The sequence below is a fragment of the Dipteris shenzhenensis genome, chromosome 10 (assembly GCF_047967505.1).
Source record: "Dipteris shenzhenensis isolate YYH24624 ecotype China chromosome 10, Dip_SZ_1.0, whole genome shotgun sequence".
Lineage (NCBI taxonomy): Eukaryota > Viridiplantae > Streptophyta > Polypodiopsida > Gleicheniales > Dipteridaceae > Dipteris > Dipteris shenzhenensis.
The window spans coordinates 29,435,442-29,446,332 of NC_141605.1; the positions used below are offsets into that span (position 1 = coordinate 29,435,442).

General features: G+C 39.5%; 1 protein-coding gene across 2 annotated transcripts; it reads left to right on the forward strand.

Moving 5' to 3' along the window:
* Positions 1–7,394: 7,394 nt before the first annotated feature.
* Positions 7,395–8,422, forward strand: LOC147897662 (uncharacterized). Of its 2 annotated transcripts, none has more exons than XM_087380700.1 (3): positions 7,395–7,547; positions 7,828–7,972; positions 8,067–8,422. In XM_087380700.1, exons 2-3 carry the CDS (start codon positions 7,875–7,877, stop codon positions 8,338–8,340), a joined length of 372 nt encoding a protein of 123 aa, XP_087236826.1. In that variant the 5' UTR covers positions 7,395–7,547; positions 7,828–7,874; the 3' UTR covers positions 8,341–8,422. The 2 variants fall into 2 exon arrangements, with proteins under 2 accessions (XP_087236826.1, XP_087236825.1); XM_087380699.1 differs by having other exon boundaries at positions 7,410–7,626.
* The last annotated feature ends 2,469 nt before the right edge of the window (positions 8,423–10,891 follow it).

Consider the following 10,891-nt stretch of genomic DNA (forward strand, 5'->3'; position numbering starts at 1 on the left):
AAGCATAGTTTTCCATTTGAAGTTGTCACTGCACCATAGCGATCCCTATGATTGTAGACCCTTGTTAGATGGATGGTAGACAAACTCTAAGGAAGTCTTCTTGCTTAGGATAGCATTTTTGTGAATTGAAGAGGTCCAAATGGACTCAAGGTGCATAAAAGAGCCTTTCTTGGTAAACTTGAGTCAAGAACAGTCCATAAAGATTTCCACAAGGAGCTTCCCTTTGTAGAACATGGTTCTGGGCAAAAAACTACAGAAATGATTAGGCTTCCTTCACTCTTAGGTCTGGAACATAAGCTCCATCTAACTTTTGCAATCCTATTTGTGCCACCCAAAAGAAAGGACACACACTTGGAGATTAGTTTATCCAGCCTTGTTTGATTTGGGTGCACAAGATAGGTAAAAAATAAAAATAGGGTACATGCAGTGAATTAAGAACCATTCGTCTCCGCTCTTTTCCTACGAATGATCTTGAAAGTTTCTTTGGTTGGTATATCCAATTTTCGTGTCCACCATCTTCTGGTATATAGTCTAGTTGATGAGTATTTTATGTGTATTTTGTTCATTGTGATTTTCTTTGAGGATTCTATGAAAGATTGGGGAGTTTCGTAAGGTCTTGTAAGGGTCTTGGGAGAGAGATCTAAAGCCTCCTTCAAGCCTCTCTAATGACAATGACGATGACCTCTACTATCCTCTCCAACAAGCTCCGTTGAGCAAGTCGATGGCTCATCAATAGCACCAAGCAGATTATACACTACACAATAGCAACCTACAAACTCAACCATCTCCTCGACTTGCTAATAATAGACCTTATAGCCAAGGTAGCAGAAACTCCAATAGAGCCTGAAGTTTATGCGGACACCATCAAAAAACGAGCAGCCCCCACAGATGATTGATGACCATATGGGTAGCCAAGTGAAGCCTCAAGAGACCACCGGCTATTTCCATGACTCTAATGAGCCACGCTCCCCACTGGGACTGAATAGTGCCATAGCCTCTCAAAGCTCCACGGACTTTGATGGCTCCAACATTCGAACTTGGTAGTAACCACCGGCACTCATCCCTCAGTCCATAGGTTGAGCCATCAACTTCTACACAGTTGATAGTAGCTCTCAAAGCTCCTTTGTACACATGCATTAAGGCTTGAATGAGCTCACGGCGGCTTCCCTCCACAACACAACGTCGACCACAAGCTTTGGAGGCCCGCCTCACACAACGGGCTGACTCTAGTAATGCCTACTCTATCACCTAAGGAGCTTCTCAGCCAAATCTACCAACCATGCCTTTAGCAATGTAGCTCAACTTTGAGGTAGCTCTTTTATAGCAACTCTAATGACAATCTCCAACTCTGAGATTCGACGGGCTTCTTAACGGTGCATCCCACAATAAAAGTCAACCGGTAATTTGCCTATGACCTCTATAGCCGGCACCTCTAGCAGCTCTCCATTGCCAGGCAAGCCCAACGACTCACTTCACGGTCTCCTCCAGCTTCATCAACATGGAGATGCCTTCTATGCAATCGGCCAACCTGAGTGGCTCCTCTGACAACAATTGGCCTCCACACCTCGCCAACTATGCCAATGAAAAGACTGATGGAATCGTATAGATTCCATCAACATCACAAAGGTTTCATTACAGAACCTTATCTCCCCCTCCAGGGTTACCACACACTAGGTGTGGTCTCTTAGTATGACATGTGGCATACAACCACGTAGGCTTATCAAGACACATCATCACTGTGCTCCTACCCTGCCATGCCAACAGACTGACACGCCTTGCCACATTAACTAGTCTATCTTATCACATCATCGAGGTTTGGTTAACCATGGGTTAGCCATGTCATCTGACCTCGAGTTGTGCCACATCATCATCAAGGGTCATATGTGCCATGTCATCAGTGCCCAATCAGCATCCATGTCAGTAGAGTGCCTCCTAGGCACAGTTCTCCACACATGCACACTTTTGCATTTCTGCATGTGACATAATGCCATGTCATTAGCATAGGCCACCATCATTTTTGCCCTCTCTTGTGATCAAAATCTGCCTATCCTTCTAGGGGCCATATCTTTTGATCTAGAGGGAATTTCGCAGAGCTGTAAAAAGCACCTCAGATCTCTCATATGATATTTCCAAGGTCAGCATCATTGCATCCTCATCATTGAAACCATCTCCTGATCCTTTGCAACACACCCAACACTTAAAATGAATCAAGATAAAATTCATTTGATGCATTTTGCGATTCGAGGTCTAGTCTAGCTATAAACTAGTACCGCCATAGAGGAGATCTAACTCCACCAAGCCAAGCAAGCAATGCCACATTACCCGATTAGTTCCTAATGAAGTCAATCCCTTCAGATCTATCATTGGATACACATTCACACATTTGACACCAGTTCGGTATTCTTGGCATTCGGCCATTCACCACAGTAGTGTGACACTTGGTAGAGTTATCTATATCTCGGATTTAGGATTGTTGCAGACTTCTTACATGCACACATGCCACCCATGTATAGTCACATTTGTTGACTATTTTTTGGCATTGGTTCCTACACACATACACATCAGCCTTGTACAACCTCTTGGATACGCCCGACACACAGTTGTCATCACTTTACTACAGGCTTGATCCTTAGTTCTCACATGACTTGGTTTTTGATGGCCTTTGTCTATTTGGGAAAAGACTCTTTTACCTAATCCAGAAGGCACCCTCTCTCCTAAAATACCTGGGCTTGCATCTTGAAATTCTCATGGAGCTTTAGGTGTTCTTCTCCAGTCACTGGGCTATTGATGGTTGGGGCATCTGAGTTGTGTCTATGAGGGGTTCTTAGAGGATGCCACACCATTTTGGCTTTGCAAGATTGGTTTGGGACCCATGCTTCTCTTCTTGTACTCCCTCTTGTTCAAGAGTTGCCAGAAATTTTTGTCATTCTTTGAAGGGAGTAGAGAAAAAGCCCTCTCTTCCCCCATGTACAAGGAGTCAAATGCTGTAGTTTGTCTAGCGTAGCTAGCAGATGATGTTTCAGAGTGAAAAGCACCACGACTTGCTATGCTGGCTTGCCCAACCTACTTCCTCCATGACCTAAGATGGAAAAAGAGCTTCCTCATTTGAAGGTTCTCCCTTGGGAATCAACAGGGGGGATGACCAGATTTCTCTGCTTCAGGAGTCTCCAATATGCTCTTGAGGTAGAGCTAGAAGGTTGTCGACTAGTGGGGGAAAGGAGGCAAGACCAAAGAGGCTAGGGCCCATATAATACTCTCCAAAAGTAGGTCGAAGAGAGCGATAAGAGGCAAGGACACTATTACATCATCCATGAGAAACGAAGGATTCTCTATGAGTGTCACATGCAAGGAAGTGGATGTTGAGTGCGACAAAAAGCTCGAAGGAAGAGATCTATACTCAGGTTTGAGAAGAGGGAGAGGGAGCCTAGATTGGGAGGGGCACATGTCACCATCACCATCTTCATCATCATCCTCCATCGATTTCTACTACATGATTATGGTTTTGTAATCCATGAGGATTTGGGCAACACCATGCTCCAATTTTAGCTTCTCAATATTTGAATAGAATGATATAATATTCTCAATATTTCAATGGAATGATATAATATTTAGTCAAAAAACTCAAATGCATCTTCGAACGTATGCTTTTTCCTATTAATTTCCTTCCAAATCAAACAAAATGCCTTTGATATTTGAATAGTATGATATAATATTCGCAACATTTTTATGGAATGATATAATATTCAGCCAAATAAAACTCAAATACATCTTTGAATATATAAAATTTTCTATTAATTGCCTTCCAAATCAAACAACAGGCCTTTGATTTCTGGGATTTAAAAAAAAATGAAATTCGGCTTTTCCCAAATTTACTAATTCGATGCTTGATTGGGTGAGTCTTTCAAGGTCTTGGAATGACAAACAATCCTCTTTTTGAGAAAAACACTCTATTTTGCTTAAACTTGCTTGTTTTTTATTGTTTCGTTTCTTGTTTGTAAGTAGGTAGAATAGGTAGAGAAGTACCCGTCTAGCACTCCAAACCCTAATGAAAAAACCATGGAAGCTCAAAAACCTTCAAAAATTCTGATCGCAACACAGTTTGGGGAAGATATGCTGGGTTAACCTTAACCCAATGCATGCCGCATTATAAGGCATGCTAAATTAGTGTTGACCATGCTAGGTTAGCTTTGAAGTTATCTTACATAGTCTGACCCTCTGACATCTGACAAGATCTTCTAGTCGGCACATTAAATGCACAAAATTTGATCCAAAATAGGAGTCAACCCCTAACCCATCACACGCTGAATTATTAAACCAAAGCATGCAGAGTTAGTAATCCAACACAGGGTAAAATAGCAAAGTCAATGCTAAATTATAAAGTCAATCATGAATATACCTTCATTCAGCACCGCCTAAATTACCAAAATGCTAAATTATTGACCCAACACAAGTTGAATTAGTGGCATGCTGAATTTGCAGCACACTAAACTAGCAACATGCTGAATTAGGTGTGTTTCAGTTCATACTAAAATTAGTTGTATTTCATTGCACAATTAATTAGCTCCTGAAAATTGAGGGTTGGCTAGTTTTGTAGACTTAGACAAAAATGATGAAATTCGCATGTATATTGCCATAGGTGGGAGGTTTGCATCAAACTTTGGTAAGTTAGGCCACATGCAAAATAGTATTGTCCTCCACTAGCCACAATATTATACTCAATTTTACTCACCTTATTCTTCCATGTCCCTAGCTAAACGGATCTCTTATAAGTTTTCTTAAGTGCAAATCTTTTGTAATGGATGGCGGGCTAGCAGAATATGGAAGTGGGTTGAACATTGAGACCCTCATACATGACAATTAACATGCCACTAAAAAAACATGGCGAGTAGGTATTTATTACATGTCATTATCAACCTACCGCCTATTTTCTAATCCCAACCACAATGCCCATTGTGATGGACCGAAAAAATAGTTTTGCAATTGGCTACAATTGATCATACTCTGACATGTATGTGTGTGTGTGTGCATGTGAGAGAGAGAGAGAGAGAGAGAGAGAGAGAGAGAGAGAGAGAGAGAGAGAGAGATGATCATAGAAAAAAAAGCTACTTGCATAAAGTGTGTGTGTGTGTGTGTGTGAGAGAGAGAGAGAGAGAGAGAGAGAGGGGGGGGGGGGGTGGTTCCACACTTGTTTCCCTCCCACCGTACCCTCCAAGCTCCCTTTTCACCCTTGTCATGCTCCCCCTAACCAATCAAACCTTTCATGATGGGAATTTCAAAGTTTTGTTGACATACAAGACATATTATGTACACAATAGGGTGTAAAGATATCTCAAATGAGGTGGCCAAAGAGGGGAATATGACATATGAGAATTTTGTGGTGTCTCAATGCCAAGTCATGAAAATATGAATAAAACTATGGGTGAACATAGATAGCCATGACCCATGCACTAAACCAACTGATAGCTATGTTGTTAATATCCCATGTGGTGACTTTCTTGATATGTGTACATGCATGGATGCAACATGCATGCATGTATGCAAGGGTATTTGCATATGTGCACCACATGCGCATGTAAGTCCATGCAAACAAAATGCATGAGAACCTTTGAGATTAAATATTAAAGTTGGAATCAAGATTCTCCATAAGGCCTCCCCATGCTTGCATGAACACTGATATGCCTAACTTCCAACAAACAAATGAAGTAGGATGGAGAATTTAAATTTGTTTTGAAATGAAGGTTTCATATGGGAAACTTCAAAGATTCTCCATGCATTTGCATAAGTACATATGTAGTTGATATATCGAGAGGACTAGTTGTTGAACTAATATGCCATGTGGACTCTTACACACATATGCACAAAAAGCTAAAATTGAGAGGACCACCACCTATAGCTGTGCACACATACATCCATCCACACATATTTCGTTTGATGTAAAAGCTAAGCTTTTGACTAAAGCACTAAATGCATATAGGTGCTTTTTCACAACAAACATACTCTATAAACTTTTCAAACCTATTCGATTTGAAGAGATGGCCTACTTGATTTGCAAGTTTGGGCTTATTGGCATGTGAAGCTTTGGAGAGCCTCACGATGACCTTATGCTCTACTCTCACAAGCCTAAAAGCTCGACTTACTACAGTGATCAAATTCTCATTTTTTCGAGGTTGGAGAGACACGTAACGCTAGCTAAGTGGAGAGTGAGAATGTAACGTTGGCTAAGTGGAGAGACACGTAACGCTAGCTAAGTGGAGATTGGAGAGACACGTAACGCTAGCTAAGTGGAGAGTGAGAATGTAACGTTGGCTAAGTGGAGAGTGAGAATGTTACGTGCTCTACTTTAGAATTCCTCTAATGATAGTTGTCTTTTTGTGCTGTCCAGAGTCTACTGAACGATCTGAGAAAGTTGGAATCATCCCGCTTAAGGACACACACAGATCCTCTCAAGGTCACATTGACAACTTTTCCTGATATTGTCTCTCGGCGTTCGACTACGATTACGACTATTGACATTCAAGTAATATGCCATTTTTTTATCCATTTGCAAGACTTATCCTCGACGCTAATATTCTCGGCATTTATATTCTCGGTATTATCTCGACACCCAGGGAAGGGTTCGTTTCCTCGGATTATAACTTTTTGGGAAAGGAAGCACGCCGCCTCCCTGCCCACACTATGTGTGGTTATAATAATTATATATTATATATTATAATATAAATATTTTCAATTACTGGTCCATTCAAAATTTCTTGTTTTCAATTTGAATTCTTACAACATTCCTCTCGTTTAATGCATGTTATCGATACGAGGGAGCAACGAAATCTAAGATGGATGCAACATTGAAGGATTACTACACCTTTATTCATATGGTTGTAGTCCATGTGATAATATTGTAAAAACTACAACGAGGATTAGTTATTGTATCGCCTTATTCATGTATTTGTTGGACTTCGGCTTCCAAAATATGGACATCACAAAACCAACAATAAATCACCACCCCTGACATTTGCAGGGGGGATTGGGTCCTAACGGACCTCGTGTCGCATCTTATGTCTACTATTTTACTCATCCTCTTTTTTCCTTAAACAATTGATAAAATAGTAGGATTGAGCTAGTGAAGAGTAGTTACTTGCTCCACGATGGAAAGACTCCTTGTTGCAAATGTAGTTAAAGATGATTCATCAATTTCATTTCATGTAGGGTGCTCTCTCTCTCTCTTTCTCTCTCTCTCTCACACACACACATACACACACACTTTTTGTGAAATCACACACACACGCAGACACACACACACACTCTCTCTCTCTCTCACCATTCGTACTCTCACAAAGGCTGTTTGACAACGCACCCTCACCTGCATTCTACGCACACGCGCATAATAAGATTCCATGTGGGGCTCTCTACGCGAGTTGCGCTTGTAGTGGACGGCACTACGGCCAGCTCACAGTCTTTTGATCAATCGCTTTGCTGGCTTTTGTGCGTTGCTATCTGTTGCAGAATCTCAGCCCTCGTCTCCTGCTCCAATCGTCTTGCTTTTCTCCTCTCAGGTAAATTCGTGTTGCAGAATCTCTGCTCCAGTCGCTTTGCTCTTCTCCTCTCGATCGACCAATTTTCCTGATTGGTCAGGTAAATTCATTTCTCTCTTCTGTCCGATTCTCAGTACTGCAGCTTTGCGATCGTCCTGTTTTCATTCTTGTTTGTCGATTTCTCTTTCAATCCAGCCCATCGCTCGTAACAATCTTGAATGTTCCTTCCAGCTTCAGTGCAATGCCGTTTGCTGTTTTCTAACGTGACCACTGGTGCTGGGCTACTTTGGCTTTCATGCAGTGCGATTCATTTATCTCCACTTAAGGCAAAGATCCAAGTCGACGCAGATGTCAAACGAGTCGAACGAAGGCATAAAAGACAGAGGGTTTTCTGGGCCCACCAAGTTCTCAGAATTTCGCCGGGGTGCAACAACGAATGCTCCTCCGTGAGTCCCGCCGTATATGCTTTTCTTTTCCATGAGCACCTGTAAGTCAGACTTTCTTGCCTTAAGGTTCCCAGATCTCGTGTCTGCTGATCAGGTCCGTCGATCCGGCTACAAACACAAAGGGAGCGACCAAGGCTAACAAGGACTCCAATGTGGGGATCAAGGCGAGAAGTTTGGGCGAAGATGAATGGTTGCAGAAGACCCACGGAAATGAATACTATGACATTGAGGAAGCAGAACCTGTTGAGAAGAAAAATACTGATGGAATCGTAGGGTACGTCTCTTATCATCTTTCTGAGATCACTAAAGAGGTGAAAGATGAAGTCAAGGACTTATACGAAAGAGTAACACACAAGACTGAGCACTGAGTACATAGCTGGATCAATAAGACATCATGTTGCAGGGATCCTCAAATTATATACAGATAATACATAGCGTATATTGTTTCTCCTCTTTTGAAAACCATTATATATCCTTACTTGTTAAGATTACAGAGCTCCGATAAAGAGGAGAAACCATTATATATCCTTACTTGTTAAGATTACAGAGCTCCGATAATACTCTCTACTATAGAAGAGCATTGTTGTACATCATTTCAACCATGTTTTTCTCACTTGCCATACATCTGAGTCTTTATGCAATAGTTCTGAGGCTCTATGCAATAGAACTATCACAAAAGTTTTGGGAAGATGCCAATTGTGGATTATCTTACATAAGAGGCAATGTGAGCTCCTTTGGATGGGACTTCTAATATCTAATCAACATTTTTAAGTTAGCTTATCTATACAAGAAATAAAAGGTGTCATATTGTAAAGAGGCCGCTAATGAACATATCATAGCATTGGGGTAACATCTTGGTCTTTAAGCTGTTGTGTAGAGGCATAGTCCTACTTCAGTTTATTTCAAGAAATGTTGTTTTCACTACTTCAGTCCTTGGATTCTATTGGTATCTTTACTTTATCTCACTAGATGGATCATGTGCTACCTTATTTTTGCAAAAGAGTTGATTTAACAAATCTATTTTAAGTAGGAATAATTGGGTAGTTCACCTTTAGACAGAAGAGGCCCCCCGTACATAATGTATTGAAAATTTAATGGGTCCACTTGGAAGAAATCTAGCAATAAAGTTGAACCTCTTGTTGCATAAGCTTTATGGTTTGACCATTCAATGCCTAGATCTAGTACATCACTTTATGTTTCTTATGCAACCAATGTATAAATATTATGTTGAAACTAAAAGCTATTTCTAGAAATTAAAATAAATCATAAAGCATGAGCTCTTAAAATAATCGACTAGTTACATTTTGGTATGAATTGTGAAAAACAAGATTATTACTTAAGTGTAGCAACTACCATGAGCAAGCTAAGTAAATCATGTCGAAAGTATACAAATTTATATATCAACATTTAAAAGAATTCACAACTTAGGGAAGAGAAGGATGGTTCGGGTGCAAAAGAAGATTGTATGCTTCAAAATTCCTCATTTGATAGATTGTGCCAGATGGAAAGCTATTTTGCCATGAACTGGCAAAAGACATGCTCATAATTAAAAATTTGCACTTGATGAAAAAGTACACCAGATTTAATGTTTACATGTTTACAAAGAGGAGATAACAAAAGAAGATGAAAATCTCTCTAGCTATAGAAACTAATACCAAAGAAAGTAAGGATGGGAGTATATAGTATATATATGCAAGCTTTTCAAGAGCAAGAGAGAAGGGCAAAACTATGGCCAAACAAGGTATCGATATTTTTACAAATACTTGTGGTCTCTTAAATAGATTTTAATAAATATTTAATAATTTGAATGTATTTTACCATGTGGCTCAAATCAATTGCACTTTAAGCATCTAAGGGAGCAACAAGCTCAAGAACACTCAAAGCTAGCAAAGCATACACAAAAAATGCTTTAAGAAACATATTTAGGGATCTTTATGGATGGCATGGGTGAAAGGAAGACTAATGTACCACAGAGTTCCAAAAGATTTAAAGGAGGAAACATTTGTGCAGACGAATCTTGTGGGATGCCTTGTATATCATAGAAAACTTCAAGTGAATTGTGAATGTATTTTTTAGCTCTACCAACTTGCATAATGGTAATATATCAGTCACAACAATTCATAACCTTATTACATCATGGGAAGGTCCTCGTTCAAGAACATTCTATGTCTAGCTGAACAACATTGTGAAGGAAAATAAAAATTAAGACCTTTTTCACATACATGTTTATGATTGTGGATAAGCGAATTATTGATCAGGTCAATCATAGATTTCTCATGTATGTGTGTATGCATACAGATAAGGGAATTAGTGATAAAATGAAAATTGGATTCCTCTTGGTTGGACATACACATGATCAAATTGATCAAATGTTTAGTCATTTATTAAGAAGCTTAGAAGATGGTGACACTTGTGAAAGATCCTTATGTTCAATGGCCTAAGGTGTATCACCTGAAAGGTACTTATGATTTTAAAATTTTTACACTAGGTATAAATTTTTTATACTAGGTAGCAAAGGCAAGGTGTATCAAGTAATTGAATTATCTAAGCTCTAAGCATCATTTCTTGTAAATATAAAAGTAGATCAAAGAATATATTTGTACACGGAAAATAATATCTCCTCTCTAAATTATGTGCCAAATTGAAGGCTTATAGTTTTTGTCCTTCATTCTATTCTATGAAATTTGTGCTTGAGTGCATAAAACTTTGATTATTAGCAGTGGCGTGGAAGAAGGGATATGAAAGATGCATATTCCAAAAGACAAATTTTGTTTAAAAGGTGAAAATCTATTTTAGAAGCAAAGATGTTGTAATCAACTTCATTATATTCCTATTTGTTTTGGACCATAGAAGTTAATTAACCTATGTTTATCCATGGATTAATTGATTTATTTGGGTTAATTAATTTATTTTAAGCTA